At 35.8% G+C, this 24,442-nt stretch overlaps 1 protein-coding gene across 1 annotated transcript; it reads right to left on the bottom strand.

The window, feature by feature from the left end:
• Positions 1 to 590: 590 nt before the first annotated feature.
• On the bottom strand, positions 591 to 11,197 carry LOC111371131 (CLIP-associated protein-like). Its single transcript, XM_022993039.1, has 24 exons — positions 10,675 to 11,197; positions 9,066 to 9,221; positions 8,899 to 8,961; positions 7,752 to 7,820; positions 7,438 to 7,603; positions 6,977 to 7,138; positions 6,278 to 6,375; positions 5,739 to 5,813; positions 5,592 to 5,660; positions 5,257 to 5,342; positions 5,048 to 5,165; positions 4,801 to 4,899; positions 4,373 to 4,715; positions 3,418 to 4,178; positions 3,104 to 3,189; positions 2,895 to 3,012; positions 2,648 to 2,746; positions 2,220 to 2,562; positions 1,957 to 2,030; positions 1,781 to 1,855; positions 1,629 to 1,697; positions 1,476 to 1,544; positions 1,247 to 1,348; positions 591 to 986 (listed from the first exon to the last, which is right to left on the bottom strand). The coding sequence occupies exons 1-24, from the start codon at positions 11,005 to 11,007 to the stop codon at positions 828 to 830; spliced, it is 3,792 nt and encodes a 1,263-aa protein (XP_022848807.1). The 5' UTR covers positions 11,008 to 11,197; the 3' UTR covers positions 591 to 827.
• Between the last annotated feature and the right edge of the window lie 13,245 nt (positions 11,198 to 24,442).

Here is a 24,442-nt window from a genome sequence, read left to right as displayed (position 1 = left end):
GTTGTAAATGACCCTTATAATCACTCACTAAATAATTAATTTATACATAATCTAAATTTTACATTATTTAAGGGATACATGATTACATTGCAAAGTGTTAATGGATAAAAATTAAATGTGTACAATAAATTAAAATACCAATTTATTTAAATATCAAGGTTTTTTTAATGAAAATATTTCTCATTAAAAGTGAAGAACGATGATTTTCGTGCAACTCCGCTTAGGAAACGTGTTGAATAAATAAATACCAAATTTTAGCTCAATTTTGAGAAATGGTATATACTCCAATCTTGAGTTGAATTTTTCACACAAGTTCATTAAAATGCTACGTAGTATCATTAGTTTCACAGGTGTATTGCACCAATTTAGATGACGGTGGATTCTACACTAATAGCAAAAACGTATGGAGATCACGAGGATGATATAAGAGAATAAATGAAAGATTGCGAACAGGAGAATGGATAAAAAAGGATGAGGATGAAATTGCCACAAATGGAAAAAGATTGGGGACTCACAGTGAGATTTACCAAAAATCTTTAATTATTTTCTCGCTACAAATTGCTTTAAAAAATGCATTAAAAATTTGAACATGGGAGAATGAGGGGAGCAGATGATTTCATTATAGCACAAAAGTATACATACCATGTTAGTTTTCACACACCACTTTTCTCCTTTGTTCTCCAAGCCACAGAAATCGACATATAAACTACGTATGCAAAACGCAAAATAAACACACCCTTCACTTGCATATTTCACACAATATACAAAGAAATAATGACCAAAAAAATATCATTTCCGCTGCACCAAACAATAGATATGAATGCTGATCACAGGGTAGCATCGATAGGGGTACTGTTCCTCGCCTGTGATATCCTATTTGCATATATGGTCACCAACCGTAGTTGAGTAGCATTTAGCCCTTCCAAATATGGCAAAAATGCTTTCCCAAGCTTGATATAGGTGTCAACTAGACAGAAAACAACAGTCTGCCAACAAGGGAAAATTCATATCAAATTCAAAATCGAACCTAAAACCCAAACAGGAGTAGAATTTTAAGTGTAAGTTCTTAATTACAATTATTCATTGTTAAACCAATTTAAATCACCTTGCATGAGTTCCTTGGACTCAAATATGGAAAGTGCTTATCAACAGTTGGTGTCCAAGCTACATTTCATGAAACAACTGCGGTTTTGTTCCTAAGTTGATTTCTAGACTTCTAGTTGAAATTTCTACAAAAAACATTTACCTTGCGAACATCTGCACTCTGGTTACCGAAAGCATCAAAAAGAGCAGGCAGAAATGAAGGTAGTTGAGCCACCAGTTCCTCTTGGGAGAGCCTACTGACAATCTGTACAAGAAACGCAGTAGCATGAATATCCTTACATCATTAAAGTGAGCAAAACAGTTTTTGGGTAAAAATAAATAAATAAATAAACCTTTCCATCTCCGAAGCAAATAAATTTAGGAGGATCTACCTTTGTCAAACAGTTAATACAAATGATAAGAGTTCTGCCATCTTCAGTAACCAGCAAAGGAACAATGACCTGAAATGTCAAATACTTGATCAAGCAAAAGCAGAGAACACCAAATATGATTAAGGGATTTTGACAATTCTTAGTAGTACTTACACTTAAACATCTAAATGGGTCGTATTCAGACAACATTATAGATAAGCAGGGCTCTAGTTCATTTGAAACCTAAATTAAATAGTCAACAGGGGTAAGGCTTCGGAAAAAAACATTAAATGGAAACTCAGGAGTTTCTGAAAGAAAATTTTTACATCTGAAACGCTATCCTTTGTCACGTGGAGAAGTTTTTCAATTACAATCTCAAAAGAATCCTCCATAGCATCTTTCTACAATAAAGTACAGAAAATTTAATAAAGATGATGCTAAAAAGTACAGAAAATTAATAAAGATGGAACAAAGGGAAAGGGCTAATGGGGGGAAGAAATACAAGTATCAGTGATTGAGGCTGGAACAGCAAGAGGAAATGGAGGATCACGAGATGATGGTTGGTCAACTCCTGCACTAGGAGCAATAAAACAAAAAGTTAGCCATTCACAAAAGATTCAAGATGTTATCAATCAGGCTCATTGGTGGCAATATTTCACAATTGTAACAACCAATTACTCAAAAAATAGAGAAAATGAAACTGTGTTGAGAGAGGGAAAAGATAAGTTGAGACTAGAGAAAGTATTAGAAAAGGACATTAACTACCTAGGTCCAAACTTGAGGATCGGCTTTTCTCAGATATATCCAAACCTCTCAGCATACTTTCTATAGCAGTGACCTTCTGTTTGCTTGCATGCAGCACACTTTCCAGGCTATGATCAGTGCCTTTACCTGCAGACTTTGCTTGTGAAAGAAGTGCTCCAGAGGAAATAGATACCCCTGAGGGAACACTTGCACTTCTATCCATTGCAACTATAGCAGAAGTCCCATAACCGGAAATGTTTGAAGGTGCAGGTGTTTGAGACCTAAATGACTTGTGTGAACTCCTTTCACGACGAGAAGGAGAAGCATGCCTTTGAAGAATACCTCCATTCTCATCATTTATTACCTATACAAATATTCCGTCTTTAGTCCACAACTTCAACAGTTAGTAGAAAGGTGTAAGGTAGAGGTTCAATTAGATAAATACTTACTCTTTGAACAACGGGATCAAAGGACATAAACAAACGCCGAGAACGCTCAGGCCAGGTTTTTGTAAACATTCTATAACACATCCTTGCAGTAGATCGGACCTGTAGGTTTCAGTAATGCAATTGAAACCAAAGAAAGGGAAAGGTTTAAAGCCCAAACATTCATTCCACCAAAAATAATTGATAAGGAAAAGGCATATCATCCACCAGCTTCAAGAAACAGAGACACTTCATGATTCACAATATATACCTCACTAATTGCATCTTTCACACAATATCTGATAAGGTCTTCATAGAGATCAGCTGAGCGCTGAATTTCAGGTGCATCAGTCCAGTATTCAAGAATCAGAAGTGCATATTCACAACACCTGATCGGGGAAAATAAAAATATAAGAGATACTTCAAATTTTATTTGATGTAGAGCCAGTCTTTTATCGAAGTACTAAAGCAGAGTCATACCTTGAGCGAAGTACTGCACTTCGGTCATTCTTCGAACAGTCAACTATGCGAGGAAGCAAGCGGGGAACTTTGCAATTGCGTAACATCTGGAAAAAAAAAAAAAAAGGCTTGTTTGGAAAGTATTTATAAATAGGTTATTTTTTATAAATGGATTTAACTAAGTAGTGGATAATTGGTTAATACTTGTGGGTCCCACAAATTGTGGATAAAAATTGGGTTGACCCCCTTTTTTGACCATTTATAATTGTCAAACATATGCTAAAACAAAATACTCACATAAAGGTATACAAAATATAGAAACGGAACAAGCTAACTGAATAAGGCATACAGCAATAAAGATCTGCAAGAGTAGAAAGTGCTGCTTGTGCAACTTTATGATGGGGATCATCCAAATGCTGGAAAAACAACTTCATGACCTTCTCAAAACTCTGCACAATTTCTTGAATACCTCTTGGGCCTTTCTGCAGAAGGGACCGAATATAACTAAATGCCAAAACTCGAGCACTCCAATCTGAACCAGAACTAAGCCCCTCGCTGAATGCATCATTAAGAGAAGCTGGACCATTCGAATAACTCGATATATCTACGAGAGCAACCTGAGTATCATCAAAGCTACTCCTGTGTGGGGACATTCGCACAGCAGCATTTTTTCTTAGAAGAGGTCGTTGAAAATTTGGCATGTAATTATTCTGGGAATCCCTATGGTTAAAATCTTTGTAAGGAGCGTCCAAATATGGCGCATCAACATGAGAGTTCTTATATTTCCTTGCCTCCCTAACATCGGCTTTTTCTTCAACCAAACCTTTTTCTTGTAGCTTCTCAGAAGCTCTCTTGGCTGAATAGGAAGAAGGTGCCAATAGAGGTTCATTTCCCACACTACTGTGGTAAGATAATTTATCTGAATCTTTAAAAGCTTGAATCTGAGTGATGATATCAGATAAAATCAAGCCTCCATTGCTATTATTACCTTTAGACCGAGCAGACGTCGCATCTACCACAAAAGAATTCGTACGACCATTCGAGGCTGGAACAGCAAGAGGAAATGGAGGATCACGAGATGATGGTTGGTCAACTCCTGCACTAGGAGCAATAAAACAAAAAGTAAGCCATTCACAAAAGATTCAAGATGTTATCAATCAGGCTCATTGGTGGCAATATTTCACAATTGTAACAACCAATTACTCAAAAAATAGAGAAAATGAAACTGTATTGAGAGAGGGAAAAGATAAGTTGAGACTAGAGAAAGTATTAGAAAAGGACATTAACTACCTAGGTCCAAACTTGAGGATCGGCTTTTCTCAGATATATCCAAACCTCTCAGCATACTTTCTATAGCAGTGACCTTCTGTTTGCTTGCATGCAGCACACTTTCCAGGCTATGATCAGTGCCTTTACCTGCAGACTTTGCTTGTGAAAGAAGTGCTCCAGAGGAAATAGATACCCCTGAGGGAACACTTGCACTTCTATCCATTGCAACTATAGCAGAAGTCCCATAACCGGAAATGTTTGAAGGTGCAGGTGTTTGAGACCTAAATGACTTGTGTGAACTCCTTTCACGACGAGAAGGAGAAGCATGCCTTTGAAGAATACCTCCATTCTCATCATTTATTACCTACACAAATATTCCGTCTTTAGTCCACAACTTCAACAGTTAGTAGAAAGGTGTAAGGTAGAGGTTCAATTAGATAAATACTTACTCTTTGAACAACGGGATCAAAGGACATAAACAAACGCCGAGAACGCTCAGGCCAGGTTTTTGTAAACATTCTATAACACATCCTTGCAGTAGATCGGACCTGTAGGTTTCAGTAATGCAATTGAAACCAAAGAAAGGGAAAGGTTTAAAGCCCAAACATTCATTCCACCAAAAATAATTGATAAGGAAAAGGCATATCATCCACCAGCTTCAAGAAACAGAGACACTTCATGATTCACAATATATACCTCACTAATTGCATCTTTCACACAATATCTGATAAGGTCTTCATAGAGATCAGCTGAGCGCTGAATTTCAGGTGCATCAGTCCAGTATTCAAGAATCAGAAGTGCATATTCACAACACCTGATCGGGGAAAATAAAAATATAAGAGATACTTCAAATTTTATTTGATGTAGAGCCAGTCTTTTATCGAAGTACTAAAGCAGAGTCATACCTTGAGCGAAGTACTGCACTTCGGTCATTCTTCGAACAGTCAACTATGCGAGGAAGCAAGCGGGGAACTTTGCAATTGCGTAACATCTGGAAAAAAAAAAAAAAGGCTTGTTTGGAAAGTATTTATAAATAGGTTATTTTTTATAAATGGATTTAACTAAGTAGTGGATAATTGGTTAATACTTGTGGGTCCCACAAATTGTGGATAAAAATTGGGTTGACCCCCTTTTTTGACCATTTATAATTGTCAAACATATGCTAAAACAAAATACTCACATAAAGGTATACAAAATATAGAAACGGAACAAGCTAACTGAATAAGGCATACAGCAATACCATTTTTATGCAGTTATCTGCAGATTCCGCAATTACAAGTACTGTTATCACAACAAGCTTGAAAAGGACCTAAATGTCAGAATAAAGGGTGAGAAACATGCATAATCATAAAACACTATAGTAACTTAATACAGAGATTGTTATTACCGGAATAAACATCTCAGCACATGACTCAAAGTCACCCAAGAGCTCTTTTGATAGAAAGCATAACAAATGACATGCCTAACAAAACGGAGAAGGAAGAAAATACAAGAGTTCAGATGGGAGAAAGCAACAAAATTTATAAAATTAAACAAAGGAACATTCTATTCAAACTCGGAATTAGTTGATATAAAATCTAAATCAAAAACTTCAGCATGATTAAACAGCAAATACAGAAATCAATTCTCCCTAGCACTTATATGTTAAAACTAAGTGTAGTTAGATAGTCCATGAAGAGAAACCTCTAGGAAGTTAATGAACAGAAGAATATATGAACGGGCATGAACTCTTTGGTAAATATATGTTCTCAGAAGTAAACAAGTGCAACTAAAGATATTTGGATAGAACTGTTAACAAAGAAAGCATATTTTATGAAAATAACTTCATATTCCTCTTGCTTATGTAATGTAAGAGGTATGAAACTAGATTATGAGGAAGGGCAGAAAGAAGCTGTAGTCATGTGGTCAACTTATGTTATTATGCACCTGCTTCACTATGCTTGATCTCCGATCAGACAGTTGGGTGTTCAAAGGACCAACAAGTTGCTTAAGAAGTCCACGGAAACAGGGGTAATCAGCTGCACCTGATAAAATGGAACTCAAATTAAATACATATGTACAGCCTAACCACAAAAATAATGTCATAAATGTGGACTATAATTTACCGTAGCATCAGGTGCTCCATGTCTTTCCTCAACCAACATAAAACATCAAACAATCTTAGATTATTCAAAATCTTGCTCATGTTCAATGACTTAAAACACATTCCATATTTAGGCTCTCAAAAGGCCCATTTAATAAGAAAATAAACACTGAAAATCACTTCAGTTGCTCACCCTCATTATCATACTTCTCCAGAAACTGAAGACAACATAAAACCACAACTTTTGAGCAACAAAGCAATAAATCTTTAGAGCAAATCTTATGCTAGATTTGAATGTAACTCAATCTATTGTCTGAACTTTTCTGTTTGTATATGATTGGGGTTTTAAACTAAATGCATCCTTTGTTCTCGCTTTGCTTTAATAACCATCTGTATAGGAACACATCTCAATGATGAAATACAGTTAGTTATAACACCACACAGTAAGAAAAAGACATAAAACAAAACACCGAAGCATTTAAAATATACAATTTGAAAGTGGAAACAGAGGCTCTTAATTGTGCAAGGAGTGGTTAACAAACCTCCAATAACAAGGCCTTCAATCCTCTGCATGGCTGCAATACGCATAGACCAATCTTTATCGGGTACAAGGGTGGAAGCAATTTTTTCAAACTCCTTCATAAGCTCCTTTTCTGAATATACTTTAATTGGTTCAACAGGTTTCTCTGTGACATCACCATCTGCTAATCATAAATGAACAAAAGAAGTCAGCAAAGAGTCTGATGCTAAAAGTGTATGTTTTGATTCCTCAATGAGCTCAAAACAGAAATAGATTTGCTTTACTGCATATCCATAAATAATCGATCTCACCCTTACTGGATGATTTTAGAACATGCTATAAAGCTCACTACTCATTTAATGCAGTACAAAGATGTACAAAACAGACAGAAATTTCAGGACGGTTAAATGACTAAGGGAGTAACTACTATAGATATATAAACAAATTACAAAGATTTCTGTGGCCTCCAGCACAGGTACTAACCTCCAAAGGGAGATGCCTCACGAGTTGAGCTTTTGGCCTTAGGACTGCTCTTTTTTGGATTAAGGCTTGTAGGCTTATTCTCGCTGGCAGAGTAATTGCTCAGAATCATATCTGAAGAGCGAATGTTAGGCTCAATTTTCTCTAATCTGGCATTAATATCTTTTAACTGCATTCAGTCATCACATAACAAAAATAGTTAACTCAGCCATAGTTAAGTTCTTGCTATACTACATACCAACTGGATCGGTAAAACTAGAATAACAACTCAAAAACTTAATGTAACAAGTGAATCATCCTTAGCCACATTCTATTACCATTGGAGTAGGAAGATGATGTCTCTGCAATTCATCTTGGAATTGAGGCCCAGCCTGCGTATACATCTCCTGGGGAAAAAAGAGACAATGTAAGAACTTATTATCAGGCAAATACAAGGACAGCAGTTCTAGACTAGTTGATAATATGCCACATATTCAATAAGGAAATATAAAATTTCTCCCGTTGCCACTTATATAAAGATGCTAGAGAAACATAAACTTTACCAAAGTTTTGCAAAATAAAAAGTTTTGCAAAATGAGAAGTCCAAAAATCATATCTTACAACCTATCAAAACACAAATACTTCAAAACTATGTCACGCTTAAAATGTTAGATTCTTAAAGTCTACAGACTCCTACACTCAGATGCTTTGAATAGGTCAGTGTTTACAAGAAGTTTTAACAAGTAAATGAAGAAAATGTTTATTCAAGCTGCCAGCCAGTTCCAAACCCGCGCAGTGCCCCTGGACTTGTGAGTTCACATCAGTCGACCAAATCTGAATGACTAGCATTATAGAACATTTTGCTTAAAGCACCTTATCCCATTCAAAGACAGACAAATTAAGCACAGTCAAACTTGGCATTTAAGGCTAAACTATCTGCTATTCCATTTTACTTGTTATTGAAGCCTCCCAGAAAGTGATCTTCCCTTCTTCAATTTCAAAACTTCTTCCGTCCATTACTACCGTACTATCCCATATTTCGTAAAAGCAGAGGCTTCAGTTCTATCCCCCGCACCATCACTCCTCGTACACAGTAATAAAAATCTATTAAGAAGGTGGCAACAAACGTAGGTTATAAAATAATTAAGCATTTTTAAATAATCATACAAATTGTTTAATAGATGTCATTACAAAAAGGCTGTATAGAACTCGAAGTTAATATTTGTAGGTTTATATTGTTCTTGATATTACAAGCGTGTAGCCTTGATTTCACTAATAATCACCGTCAATCCGACAAACAAAATATTGTGACCAATTTAGACAGGGTCTCCAACGCCAAAATGCACAGATGACAAACAATAAAAAAGAATATTCATAAAAGAAAATGAGTTGTATAATGACCAAAAAAAAAAAACTTCTACCACCACTTTTTTACTTAGGGCTGTTTCATAAACTATATACAGAAAATAAATATGCAGTAGTAACCTCGATACATGATATAGCAGCTTCCCTCACACCAGGATTTGGGTCGTTCAACATCTGTAAAATCTGATATCCAAGAAGACAACAAGTAAGGTTCTGAATCTTGTTTACTCTTCAATTCAAACATAATGCATTTTACACATTCTGTAAAAACTAGGCAACCAACACACAGGTGGAAGAATAGCTCGCTGAAGAGGTAGTTCAGTGGATGCAAATAGGCCAATCGCTGAAGTGACAGTACGTGCAAACTCTTCTCGAACTCTCCAGCTTTTGTGTGTCCAAGCATATGATCCTGCTCTTTCAACAATGATTGTTGATGAAGAAACCTGTATCAAAATTAGTTAATATTTATTGATAAAGATATTGCATTATTGCTACATCTGCTCATGAATCGGCAAAAAATAAAAATTAAAACATCCAATTCCAGGAGTAAGATCCTACTGCTTCGTAAATTTAAAAGAATATTGAGTGTAGAACGGTGCACACTGGAGAAGGATTTTAAGAATGACAAGACACAAGAGCAATGACCTGTGTATAACAACAGCAAAGTCAACCTCAATATCAACAGATCCTAAGTTAGTGACATGCTAGCAGGCACACTAGACTTTGTTCATAATTCAACAGGGAAAAATTCTACATCTGGTTGTTGGGGCAGACGAGGCAGAATATGAAAGGAATATGTACCTAAATTTATACAAACTATTTATCTAAGGCCATGTTTGATTGGACACATTTTTCATGGAAAATGGAAAACATTTTCCATTTTCCACCAAAATGTTGTGTTTGATTGCTAAATTTTCTAGGGAATTCGATTTCCACATTTTCTCCCACACATGTGCCTTTTCCTTGAAAGGGTGGAAAACCGAATTCCCACCATCGGTTTTCCAGTTTTCCTTTTTTCTTTTTCTTTTTCTTTTTTTTTTAAATTTTCAGCAATGGAAACAAAATCTATCAACAATTGTAAAAAAAATTATCTATTTAAATGACAATTTTCATGAAAAAAAGACCAAATAAACACCAAAAGATTCAAAATTTCAAAATTTTCCACGTGAAAAATTATACCAATCAAAAACAATAATTTACAATTCCCAGGAAAATAATTTTTAGTCAATTAAATTCCCTTAAATTCGTTTTCAATTCAATTTAATTCCATTTTTGCAATCAAATGGACCCTAAATTTGAATCCTATATCATCACTACTGAAAACTTGTGTGACTTCAGCACTGCTGCTGCTAATTTCAGAACAAAATCTTTACTTCAAAGTAATTGCTTAGAACATTTAAGGTCATACAAAATCATTATCCTCATTCAACTTACCATCGCGGAAAAGAAACGGCTACTCTGCCATTACAACTACTGCTAATTTCATAACAAGTTCTTTTAAATTTTATTGAAAACAAACTCAATTATTTCATAGAACAATTAAACTAATATAGAATCACTATCTCACCCAACTTGCCTTCGTAAATAAGAAAAATGCTACGCTGAACAAGATTAATGACCTCATTTCTTTTTTTGGTTTGTCCTTCCTGAGCTAATTTTCTTTTCGAAAGAAATCCACCCTTACCCGACATGAAGATTCTAGGCCACTAATATTGACAGGAAAAAAGGAATTTATCTCGCTCATCTTTTCAATTCTCACCTTGAAGCTTATAAATCTACCCCATCAGATAGAATTCAACCGTAAAATAACACAAAAAAAAAAGCAAAATCATTTCGATAAAAACAAAGAACTCAATGGATAAAATAAGCTCAAAAAATTGCGCAATTGTACACTACCTCCATGAGAGTGAGCAAAAGCTGCCTGGCAGCATCCCTAACGGGCTGTTTGGCATCCCCTAACCTCTCAACCACGGCCGGTACCAACCCATTAAAGTGGAGCTTGAAGTGCTCACCGGACAACACAGCTGCAGAGGCGAGTGCCTGCAGCGCACCCTGCGATACGCGAAAGTTGTTGTCCTTCAAGAGATCCAAGCACATGTCGACGAGTGACGTCACCTCAGATGACGTCAAACTCTTCCGCGAAGCTTCCAGGAGTTGGTGCAGCCTTTCCACTCCCGCCATTCTCTCCTTGGTGTCCTTCGTACGCGTCAACTCCAATGCCTCCTCCATGGCGGCTGTGTCCGATCCTTTGCGGTGCGGATCAGATCTCTATAGCTGTCTCTAGTAGAAAGTATGCAGTTAAAAGTGTGAATGAATGTACGTGTATATATATAGAGAGGATCGAGCGAGATTGGTTGAGTGAGTTTTGCTATAATGACAGGGAAGATGAAAAAATTTGGAGTAAAATGTTTGATTACTCGCCCAATTTATACCATATTATCAGCTTAATATCTGTCTAGATTGTGCATATGAGGATAAGAATTGATGTTTTAATCGTTAGATAAAAAAGTATGTCTCGTGAGTGAAGAAGTTAAATATGATGTCTAAAATTGTAAAATGACCTAAAAAAGAAAAAATTGGTGAAAAATTATTACCAAACGAGGGTTATATACTGTAATTTTTTTTTTTTTTTTCTAAAGTGGATGTTGGAATTAGGTTAACCTGAATTATACTGAACTTGAGTTTTGGCAATAATGATTGATAAATGCCCTCCAACAACAACAACATGGATTATAAGTTTTACCAAAATTATTAAAATGAAGTTTAGGATGAAGGGTCAATCAATGAATCATATTATGTTTGTTAAACTAGTTTTGGATGGGAATTAGCATTATGACAAATTAGAGACAAAGCCAAGCCACCAAACCCTTTACTCTAGATAAGAATAAACAAAGTTGGCACTTTTCATTTTATTTTCTATCATTTTAGGCATCATTAAGCACTAAGAAATTTATTTGTGCTATAAGCACGGCAAAATTGTGAGTAGTTAAACGTCTCCTTATGTAATCGAAAAGGGTCAAATTCTTGACAACATACATAATTATATGTTATTCAATTCAACTATTTCGACTCTATAAAAAATTGTATATAAATTGTAAATTTGTAAAATAGTTTGTGGGTCTTACTTGAAAAGTTATTTTTCTAGCTTCATCAATTCGTAACATGCTCTTCGACATTTTTGAATCATTATACAAGCAATTTTGTGCATGTAATAGACCTTTGCATCTATTACATCCTATAACTAACACAAAAACTCCATTCAGCTCAATTTTGAAAAATACACGAACTCCAATTTTCCCACTATAATGTATATTTGGTGTCATTATTCTTCGACTTGATTCAATTATCTTATCAAATAGCATAGAAACCTAGGAATCCTTAATAGTTGTATCAACTAACTTCAAGTTGCGTAAATCACACAACACTCATTCACCATAAAAAAGGCAATGGTCATCTCTTTAACAAACCAACCATTCCTATGATTAGGTTGAAAAGAGAACAGACTATCCAACTACAAAATGAAATCTACAATATAAATTGAAGACCAAGCCAAGCAGGAAAATGTTTTCCTTAAAAACAAGGAAAATTAGACATATTTTTAAAAGTTGAAAAATGTTTTCCATGGAAAAAAATAGCAATCAAACACCCCAAGTAGGAATTTGGATGGAAAACTGATATTTTTCATGGAAAATAAATGTAATAAAACACACCTTTAACAAAAATAAAATATTTTTGTTATTCTATTTGATTCATCAATACATTTATTCGAAGATTCAGTATAAAATTTAACAATCAAAGAAAATGTTTTCCTTAAAAATAAGGAAAATTAGACATATTTTTAAAAGTTGAAAAATGTTTTCCATGGAAAAAAAATAGCAATCAAACACCCCAAGTAGGAATTTGGATAGAAAACTGATATTTTTCATGGAAAATAAATGTAATCAAACACACCCTTAACAAAAATAAAATATTTTTGTTATTCTATTTGATTCATCAATACATTTATTCGAAGATTCAGTATAAAATTTAACAATCACAAAATGCTTTGTTAACGTTAGTTTACTCCGTCTTCTAACCCGTGGTATTGAGATTGTATCAATATCACGAGGTACAACTTCCACATGTAATGTGTACCTACAAATTTGTTTTCAGTCACCTTTGTAAATTGTAAATTTTTATCTACTTTTAAATGAAATTGCATATTTTGTTCAAATGTTTCATCTCGGCAAAAATGTTTAGTGAATTTCGAGTTAAATGTTTTGTTAGCCACTGAACTTTGCACCATGTCACGACTTACTCACCGAACTTACAAAATTGTCTCGCTGGCCACCAAACTTCACTCTATCCAACTCCATTACGCACCGGCTAAAATCTGTTAGCAAACGAATGACGTGGCAGACGGAAAATCCATTTGGCCAGTTAAATCCTTCCAACTAGTTGTAAGTTATCCAAATCAGCATCCACGACGATGAGGAAAATAATTTTGAACCCTTACCTAAACGACTTCAGAATCTGAAAACCCATTTTACTTCCATCCCAAAATGCGACGTACAACTTCCACATGTAATGTGTACCTACAAATTTGTTTTCAGTCACCTTTGTAAATTGTAAATTTTTATCTACTTTTAAATGAAATTGCATATTTTGTTCAAATGTTTCATCTAGGCAAAAATGTTTAGTGAATTTCGAGTTAAATGTTTTGTTAGCCACTGAACTTTGCACCATGTCACGACTTACTCACCGAACTTACAAAATTATCTCGCTGGCCGCCAAACTTCACTCTATCCAACTCCATTACGCACCGGCTAAAATCTGTTAGCAAACGAATGACGTGGCAGACGGAAAATCCATTTGGCCAGTTAAATCCTTCCAACTAGTTGTAAGTTATCCAAATCAGCGTCCACGACGATGAGGAAAATAATTTTGAACCCTTACCTAAACGACTTCAGAATCTGAAAACCCATTTTACTTCCATCCCAAAATCAAATCAACTCTAGAGCCCTAATTCACCGTACCTAATTGGAACGCACGACGTGTTGTGAAGGTAAAAATTTCATTTTTCTTGTTACCCATTTGAGCTTGAGTGACGAACAGACAGTGCGAGGGGGGATAGTGGCGCGAGGAAAGATTTTATTATTCCTTCTACCATTTTCACCGTATTTCATTGTTTGCCCATTTCCATTTATTTGTTGTTTACAAATGAAAATCGAGATGAACATGAATTTATTGATTTTGTTATGGTATTCACTTCATAAAGCCTCTGCATCTCTTGATTTTGTTATAGTATTATCTTCAACTGATTTGTAATGTTCTAAAAATAGAAAAATATATCCTGTAAACATGTTCTACATAATTCTGTAAGGGGTGGATTTGTTATACTGTTCATTGAGGCAATGCAAGTAGATAATGTTCGTGGGCAGTTTATTTTATATTTTATTATTCTAATAATGCTTCGAAGATGCTTGATTTTGTGGAGATTGCAGTGAGTTCGTTTAATTTTCTCATTTATGTTAGTTTTGTCCTCATTTGGTTTGAAATGGGAGGAAGGAACAAAGGGACATGTCATGGTTACCGGAAGGCGGGCCACTACTTGTTGGATTATCCGACGAAAAAAGCGTATCCAGTATGCGGCAAAGGAATTCAGAACTATATGGAAGTCGAAAGGAGGACTGAAAACTTCGGACGGCTATTAACAATCGCAATTATTTCAAGTGGCTTGATGCGGACGAACGTTGTCAATATAAGGGTCAATCAAGTGCCACATCGGAAATTAATGAGTTGTCGGGTTTATTGACGCATGTTGCTAAAATAAACGAAGAAAAAGACATGGATATCTCAGTCAAATTTACTTTTCACAAGGGAAAGGGAGAGACAGATATTGAGAAGCAAAATGGAGAAGCTTTGTGAAATGGAACCAATTATGATAGTCTCAAGTTTGTGTAGTTCACTGATTTAATAATATATTTGTAGACGTCGAACTTATAGTTGTAGATCAATCCCGATAATTTGAAATTCACGCTTATAATTTTAATGTTTCTATGTCACAACATTTATGGCAATTTTGTCATTTGTGGACCAATTTCATTCTCAAAATGGTTCTATCTTCTTTTCCCTCAATTGACACTTGTGCTGTGTTCTTATAGTGGTTTCAATTCTGTTTTGGTTGTAGTTGACATTTTCATTGTTCCAGTTAAACTGTAAAGGTGGTTTTGATCCATTGATTACAAAATCAGTAGCTGCTGGAATATTTATTTTGTATATACAAAATCAAATTCTGAAAGTAGAAGAGAAAATATTATCTCATTGGAAGACTATCATACACAAATCAGGACTTCCTTTGTATATACAAATCAGATTTAGCACGTAATTTTTTTCTATATAACCAATCAAAAACTACTTCCGGCCATTCAAGTAAATGACATATCAGATTTACCATGCTTCTTTTTGGAAAGGGGCAAAAACACTGTAGTATATTTTACCAAAAAACATGATAGCTCAAACAGATATTAACACTTCGGGACAAAATCAGAATTCAAAAGCCCATGTCATAAATCAAAAAATACCTTCTGGCCATTCAGGACCTTGTCAAAAAACATACCGAAGCCTATCATATATAGCAATATGTTTACAATTTACATGTCAACAACATTAACACGAGATAAAATCTAAATTCAAATTCTACTCCAAAAAACCAATGGTCTGTCGACTTTAAACACTTGGCTACTTCATCTTGCTCAGCATATGCCTGCTTCAATGCGCCAACAGGATGCAAACAAGTTAGAATACATTTTTGCGTACATATTATTATCATCACTAGACTACACCCCTTACCGTATGTTAGATTCCATGGAGAATGCAAAAAGCCTCACAACACCCGTCACAACTTGCATCAAATATAAAAAAACACTGACTTCAATTATGTGTTCCTTCTAGTACACTTCGACTTGTGTGGCTTCTTTTTCGTGGCTTCGACACTCTTGTACTACCAGATTCCAGTCAATAATGTCATACATGACATTTTCGAAGTTCACATCGTCGATTGGAACATGAACTGAGTCGAGCTGAGTGAACACCATTGCTGTATCACCAGATTTTAGCCCACCAGAAAATGGTTCACGAGATAATGTTGGGGTTGGAGTGAAGTGGAATGTTAGCTCAATCCCAAGATTGTGACTCGATGATGCTCGCTGTCTCCTTTCTGGAATCATTTTTCCCTACATTATGCAATCATTAATATTATCAGAATACTTATGCAATCTACAAAATATCACAACGAACATCAAGAAAAATAATTCAACGGAATACTAACTCGTTCATTGACTGCTCTATCGCATTGTGTGACAACTGGTTCTATGTTACCTTCAAACCAATCCTGTCCACGAAAAGTGAAAGTTAGAATACATTCTTCGAAAAATCGTCTAACAGAAGCAAGATCATACTCACAGAATCCGGAGTATCTGGCCTAGAGTCGTATCGCTTGTTGTGACCTTGCTCTCCACATACTGAATAGGTCATTTTCAAACGTCCTTTTCTCCGAATATAGTTCTTCTCTCGCGGATGCACTATCACATCTTCATCTGCTCATTTTCTCCAATTTATTTATCTCTTTCCCTTTCGTAGTATAACCAACGACGGTGGAGTAATATTAAGCATATCCAACTGTGGCCATAAATGCATACCATTGATCGGATGCATAATACTACTATAGCATCGCATATATGTCTCAATCATGTAGCAATTGTGAACGTAGTCTTTTGGATCATTTCTGCAATCCCTAATCTCTGCAACTGCATGCATGCAAGGAATGGCTGTAAGCTTCCATTCTCTACATGCACAAGTTCTCTCATGTAGATCAACAACATAAGTCCCGAAGCTGCATTCAACTTGCCATTCAGGTCCACCTGAAAAATGCAATGTGCATTCACGCGATATCTTAACATTCTTGAGCAATTTTTTCTTGATCTTCGAACACAAGCGTCATGTACATCTCATCATCTTCTCTCAACACTTTTGAATCCTATTCATAAAGGTTTGTTGTAGTGATGTCAACATTGACAAAATCATCTTTTCTCTGTCACTTCTCAAAGTCTTGTTGAAGACTTCGCATAGATTGTTATGCAGAATATCACTATTTGATTGATTCGAGAAATGTGATTTACTCCATTCTTGCGAGTGTCGTTCCGTAAGCCATTTGTGTGCCTTCTCACTAAGTTGACGAATTTGTTGTATCCAATGTTGGTAGTCAGCAACAGTGGTTAACTTGGCAGCACGCCATAAATAATTTTTAAGAATTTTACTCTTAAACCCAGCATCAAAGAAATTTGTGTACATATGTCATACACAAAACCTGTGCTCAGCCGCAGAGAACAACTCGTCTGTGACATTTTGCACCCCTTTTTGTTTGTCTATCATTAGAGTCCAACCCCTTCCATCTCCAATACTAATATCCTTAAAGAGGTATGTCAAGAACCATTGCCATGAGGTAGCATTTTCTTTCTCAACCACTGCATATGCGACGGGACAGATGCAATCATTAGCGTCAATACCAATTGCAGTTAACATAACCCCTTCGAAAGAACCCCTTAAGTGACAACCATCAATACCTACTACCTTCCTACAGCCATATCGAAAACCTATCTTACAACAATTGAAGCATACGTAGATCCCCCCAAACATTTGCTCCTGTAATGCAGTCGACCCAACATTTGTTCGTAGTACATCGGCTGCATAAGAACGCAATTGCCTAAATTGCTCTTGTAAATTTCCTACTAAAACTTCTTTAGCATATCTCCGCATTTTCCATGTCACATTTCTACTAATGTCTGTGCGGAGATCTTTTTTTACAGTTGCCAAAATTAGTTCGATCTTCCAGGTTGGGTCAACCTTGAATTGCTCTATATATCAACGCGTCAAGAATATGTAATTGTTGTGTCTATTAAATTGGTCCCGACTACAGGTATGCTCTGAAGTGTAAGATTTTACTTGTAACCTCTCTGATGCATTTATTTTCGAAGCCCATATTCGCCATTGGCAGCCTAATTTGCAAATTCCTTGGACTCTTCTTTCATCATTTGCCTTAAACTTTACATTGTACCCTTTCACTGCACCATAGGTTCGTACCGCCTCTCGGAACTCTGATGCGAAACTAAATATTTGACCCACCACGAACTGAGGATTTTTCATGTCCTGACCAAAATTGAATTCAGGAAAGTGATGACCACCATCATCTTCAGATGAACATTAGGAGAATAGTTTGTCTGATGATGATAGTTCCAATTCATCCACCTCAATATCGATGCATTCTTTTCGTTCGGGCTGGACTTCATCTTGTCGGCAATCCAATCCAATTTCGATCCCATCAATTACATTTCTAACATATTCGACGTCATCCTGTTTGGACTCAAAGTCATGGTCAGAGGTAATAAGTTTGGATCTTCCTCACAATATGTATTAAACCACATTCAGTAAGAATAAGTGCAAATTATCATAATTTAAGCCCATATTAAATTTCTTTGACAAAGGCGTTTAAATTTCTGTTTTTCTCTTTAAATTTCTGTCATACAATTAAACCACGTTTAAATCTCACAATCTCTCATACAATCTGTTTCTTTCACGAAGCCCATATAAAAAAAACTATAACACACGGAACAACAAACAGTGGCCATCATGAAGACACCTTAGCCAGGAATAAAGGTGTTTAAATTTCTGTTTTTTCCTTCTTCTTTTTCCAAAATTGGAAGAAAATTGTTGACATGATTTCAATACTCATTTTTTAAAATGCAGCTAATTGTTGAATGAAAACAATTTTATTACATTTAACTCCCAGAAGTTTTGGATAGGAGAAAATACATATATATAGCTTTAGCACACAAATGAACTCTTCGGTTGCCTAAAACATAAAACCCAAAAAAATAAAAATTACCTTCGTTTTGTCTGTCCATATAACCACCAAAGAGATGGGAACAGGTTTTTCCCACTTCGATTTGGCTCCTTGAGAGGTAAAAATTGGTTGGATGGTTGATTTTCTTGATTTGCGGCTTAGGGTTTTCTTCACTTCTTTGGGTTGTGTTTCTTGGATATGAAAGCAATTGGGTAAATGAAATCAAAGCATGCTTCAATACGAGTTCTTAAAGGCATGTTTGGTTCTGCTGAGTTGCCAATGAAGTTCATAGTTGGAAGGATTTAACTGGCCACATGGATTTTTCATCTGCCACGTCATTTCATTTGCTAACGGATTTCAGCCGGTAAGTGATGGAGTTGGATGGAGTGAAGTTCGGTGGCTAGCGAGACAATTTTGTAAGTTCGATGAGTAAGTCGTGATATGGTAAAAAGTTCAGTGGCTAATGAAACATTTAACTCATGAAATTCAAAACTATCATTTAACAACAAATCATGGTATACACAATTTTGATGTCAACCCACCATGAACATGTGGCAGCTATAGGAGACCTTCTAAAACACTACTTTGAGTATGTATGATCCTCGACGCTAGCAAAAGATTGAGGCAATGCAAGTAGATAATGTTCGTGGGCAGTTTATTTTATATTTTATTATTCTAATAATGCTTCGAAGATGCTTGATTTTGTGGAGATTGCAGTGAGTTTCGTTTAATTTTCTCATTTATGTTAGTTTTGTCCTCATTTGGTTTGAAATGGGAGGAAGGAACAAAGGGACATGTCATGGTTGCCGGAAGGCGGGCCACTACTTGTTGGATTATCCGACGAAAAAAGCGTATCCAGTATGCGGCAAAGGAATTCAGAACTATATGGAAGTCGAAAGGAGGACTGAAAACTTCGGACGGCTATTAACAATTGCAATTATTTCAAGTGGCTTGATGCGGACGAACGTTGTCAATATAAGGGTCAATCAAGTGCCACATCGGAAATTAATGAGTTGTCGGGTTTATTGACGCATGTTGCTAACATAAACGAAGAAAAAGACATGGATATCTCAGTCAAATTTACTTTTCACAAGGGAAAGGGAGAGACAGATATTGAGAAGCAAAATGGAGGAGCTTTGTGAAATGGAACCAATTATGATAGTCTCAAGTTTGTGTAGTTCACTGATTTAATAATATATTTGTAGACGTCGAACTTATAGTTGTAGATCAATCCCGATAATTTGAAATTCACGCTTATAATTTTAATGTTTCTATGTCACAACATTTATGGCAATTTTGTCATTTGTGGACCAATTTCATTCTCAAAATGGTTCTATCTTCTTTTCCCTCAATTGACACTTGTGCTGTGTTCTTATAGTGGTTTCAATTCTGTTTTGGTTGTAGTTGACATTTTCATTGTTCCAGTTAAACTGTAAAGGTGGTTTTGATCCATTGATTACAAAATCAGTAGCTGCTGGAATATTTATTTTGTATATACAAAATCAAATTCTGAAAGTAGAAGAGAAAATATTATCTCATTGGAAGACTATCATACACAAATCAGGACTTCCTTTGTATATACAAATCAGATTTAGCACGTAATTTTTTTCTATATAACCAATCAAAAACTACTTCCGGCCATTCAAGTAAATGACATATCAGATTTACCATGCTTCTTTTTGGAAAGGGGCAAAAACACTGTAGTATATTTTACCAAAAAACATGATAGCTCAAACAGATATTAACACTTCGGGACAAAATCAGAATTCAAAAGCCCATGTCATAAATCAAAAAATACCTTCTGGCCATTCAGGACCTTGTCAAAAAACATACCGAAGCCTATCATATATAGCAATATGTTTACAATTTACATGTCAACAACATTAACACGAGATAAAATCTAAATTCAAATTCTACTCCAAAAAACCAATGGTCTGTCGACTTTAAACACTTGGCTACTTCATCTTGCTCAGCATATGCCTGCTTCAATGCGCCAACAGGATGCAAACAAGTTAGAATACATTTTTGCGTACATATTATTATCATCACTAGACTACACCCCTTACCGTATGTTAGATTCCATGGAGAATGCAAAAAGCCTCACAACACCCGTCACAACTTGCATCAAATATAAAAAAACACTGACTTCAATTATGTGTTCCTTCTAGTACACTTCGACTTGTGTGGCTTCTTTTTCGTGGCTTCGACACTCTTGTACTACCAGATTCCAGTCAATAATGTCATACATGACATTTTCGAAGTTCACATCGTCGATTGGAACATGAACTGAGTCGAGCTGAGTGAACACCATTGCTGTATCACCAGATTTTAGCCCACCAGAAAATGGTTCACGAGATAATGTTGGGGTTGGAGTGAAGTGGAATGTTAGCTCAATCCCAAGATTGTGACTCGATGATGCTCGCTGTCTCCTTTCTGGAATCATTTTTCCCTACATTATGCAATCATTAATATTATCAGAATACTTATGCAATCTACAAAATATCACAACGAACATCAAGAAAAATAATTCAACGGAATACTAACTCGTTCATTGACTGCTCTATCGCATTGTGTGACAACTAGTTCTATGTTACCTTCAAACCAATCCTGTCCACGAAAAGTGAAAGTTAGAATACATTCTTCGAAAAATCGTCTAACAGAAGCAAGATCATACTCACAGAATCCGGAGTATCTGGCCTAGAGTCGTATCGCTTGTTGTGACCTTGCTCTCCACATACTGAATAGGTCATTTTCAAACGTCCTTTTCTCCGAATATAGTTCTTCTCTCGCGGATGCACTATCACATCTTCATCTGCTCATTTTCTCCAATTTATTTATCTCTTTCCCTTTCGTAGTATAACCAACGACGGTGGAGTAATATTAAGCATATCCAACTGTGGCCATAAATGCATACCATTGATCGGATGCATAATACTACTATAGCATCGCATATATGTCTCAATCATGTAGCAATTGTGAACGTAGTCTTTTGGATCATTTCTGCAATCCCTAATCTCTGCAACTGCATGCATGCAAGGAATGGCTGTAAGCTTCCATTCTCTACATGCACAAGTTCTCTCATGTAGATCAACAACATAAGTCCCGAAGCTGCATTCAACTTGCCATTCAGGTCCACCTGAAAAATGCAATGTGCATTCACGCGATATCTTAACATTCTTGAGCAATTTTTTCTTGATCTTCGAACACAAGCGTCATGTACATCTCATCATCTTCTCTCAACACTTTTGAATCCTATTCATAAAAGTTTGTTGTAGTGATGTCAACATTGACAAAATCATCTTTTCTCTGTCACTTCTCAAAGTCTTGTTGAAGACTTCGCATAGATTGTTATGCAGAATATCACTATTTGATTGATTCGAGAAATGTGATTTACTCCATTCTTGCGAGTGTCGTTCCGTAAGCCATTTGTGTGCCTTCTCACTAAGTTGACGAATTTGTTGTATCCAATGTTGGTAGTCAGCAACAGTGGTTAACTTGGCAGCACGCCATAAATAATTTTTAAGAATTTTACTCTTAAACCCAGCATCAAAGAAATTTGTGTACATATGTCATACACAAAACCTGTGCTCAGCCGCAGAGAACAACTCGTCTGTGACATTTTGCACCCCTTTTTGTTTGTCTATCATTAGAGTCCAACCCCTTCCATCTCCAATACTAATATCCTTAAAGAGGTATGTCAAGAACCATTGCCATGAGGTAGCATTTTCTTTCTCAACCACTGCATATGCGACGGGACAGATGCAATCATTAGCGTCAATACCAATTGCAGTTAACATAACCCCTTCGAAAGAACCCCTTAAGTGACAACCATCAATACCTACTACCTTCCTACAGCCATATCGAAAACCTATCTTACAACAATTGAAGCATACGTAGATCCCCCCAAACATTTGCTCCTGTAATGCAGTCGACCCAACATTTGTTCGTAGTACATCGGCTGCATAAGAACGCAATTGCCTAAATTGCTCTTGTAAATTTCCTACTAAAACTTCTTTAGCATATCTCCGCATTTTCCATGTCACATTTCTACTAATGTCTGTGCGGAGATCTTTTTTCACAGTTGCCAAAATTAGTTCGATCTTCCAGGTTGGGTCAACCTTGAATTTCTCTATATATCAACGCGTCAAGAATATGTAATTGTTGTGTCTATTAAATTGGTCCCGACTACAGGTATGCTCTGAAGTGTAAGATTTTACTTGTAACCTCTCTGATGCATTTATTTTCGAAGCCCATATTCGCCATTGGNACTTCGATTTGGCTCCTTGAGAGGTAAAAATTGGTTGGATGGTTGATTTTCTTGATTTGCGGCTTAGGGTTTTCTTCACTTCTCTGGGTTGTGTTTCTTGGATATGAAAGCAATTGGGTAAATGAAATCAAAGCATGCTTCAATACGAGTTCTTAAAGGCATGTTTGGTTCTGCTGAGTTGCCAATGAAGTTCATAGTTGGAAGGATTTAACTGGCCACATGGATTTTTCATCTGCCACGTCATTTCATTTGCTAACGGATTTCAGCCGGTAAGTGATGGAGTTGGATGGAGTGAAGTTCGGTGGCTAGCGAGACAATTTTGTAAGTTCGATGAGTAAGTCGTGATATGGTAAAAAGTTCAGTGGCTAATGAAACATTTAACTCATGAAATTCAAAACTATCATTTAACAACAAATCATGGTATACACAATTTTGATGTCAACCCACCATGAACATGTGGCAGCTATAGGAGACCTTCTAAAACACTACTTTGAGTATGTATGATCCTCGACGCTAGCAAAAGATTGAAAACCAGGGGACCATGACATGTTGGCGAGGTCGTACGTTAATGTAGTAGAGAAAGAAAGGTCACATATCTGTACCAATACGCATAATGTTGTAATTACAATAATGATACTTGAACGGGGATTCAAAACAGATGCTGAGTTGTCAACAATTGTGTGGTTGATTTTTTTCCAAACTGTTCAATAATACCGTGTCACGTATCCTCCCCTTTTTTTAACCATGTCATTGAGTCTGTTTGTATAGCATGATTGTGATAATTAATATATCTTTCATATCTTTGTACAAGTTAACTAACATGTACGTAACACACACAAAAGTGTTATGTCCATAACCAGAGTCAGAGTTGATTTAATAAAGTTTGGACCAAGGGCAACATCTCCAAGAATAATTAAAGAAATACAAAAAAAAATTAAAAAAATAATAGAGAATATATGATTTCCTATGCAATCAATGATTCAAATGGAATTACTTGTACCAATATTTTTCAGTGATCATTGACAAACTTCCATTAACAATTATCAACTATAATTTTGTCAGTGATTCTTCGTAGAATCAATTCTATGCTAATGTGGTTTTTAAATTTCTGTCATCTAAAATCTTGTACTGAAAAAAAAAATCCAAAAATGCAAACCCAATGTTGCCATACGTTTCTTGCATTCATCCTCAAACTCCTGAACTTTTTGCAAAAATTTATTGGTGTATCAATCATATTTTACTTTGGTTACATGCTTAATCAATGGAAACACCATAAATTTACACCTCCTCCAGCTCCCACGCCGTAAAACCAAATAATTAAGCTTCTCGGTGACATCATCCCTGCTCTCAATTTCACATGCAATATTGTTTTTGGTGTTGGTGACAATGGGCTCCCCCTCAATTCCCATACCTGCCCCACTCCATGGTAATATATATATATATATCCCAAAAATCATTTTCAACCACATATTCTATTGACCACAACTTTTCCATACTTTTTAATCACACTTCTTAAA

This window comes from Olea europaea, chromosome 22 (assembly GCF_002742605.1).
Source record: "Olea europaea var. sylvestris chromosome 22, O_europaea_v1, whole genome shotgun sequence".
Lineage (NCBI taxonomy): Eukaryota > Viridiplantae > Streptophyta > Magnoliopsida > Lamiales > Oleaceae > Olea > Olea europaea.
The sequence above is the reverse complement of the archived record's forward strand: the minus strand, read 5'-3'. Positions and strand labels throughout refer to the sequence as shown.

Excerpts from the sequence above, each read along its gene's own strand:
- LOC111371131 (XM_022993039.1), bottom strand. The coding sequence starts at position 11,007 with ATGGAGGAGGCATTGGAGTTGACGCGTACGAAGGACACCAAGGAGAGA. Across the intron at positions 5,343-5,591 it reads CAGATAACTGCATAAAAATG|ATGTTACGCAATTGCAAAGT; the intron begins GTATTGCTGTAT and ends TTTTTTTTCCAG. Across the intron at positions 1,349-1,475 it reads GTATTAACTGTTTGACAAAG|ATTGTCAGTAGGCTCTCCCA; the intron begins GTAGATCCTCCT and ends TTTCTTGTACAG.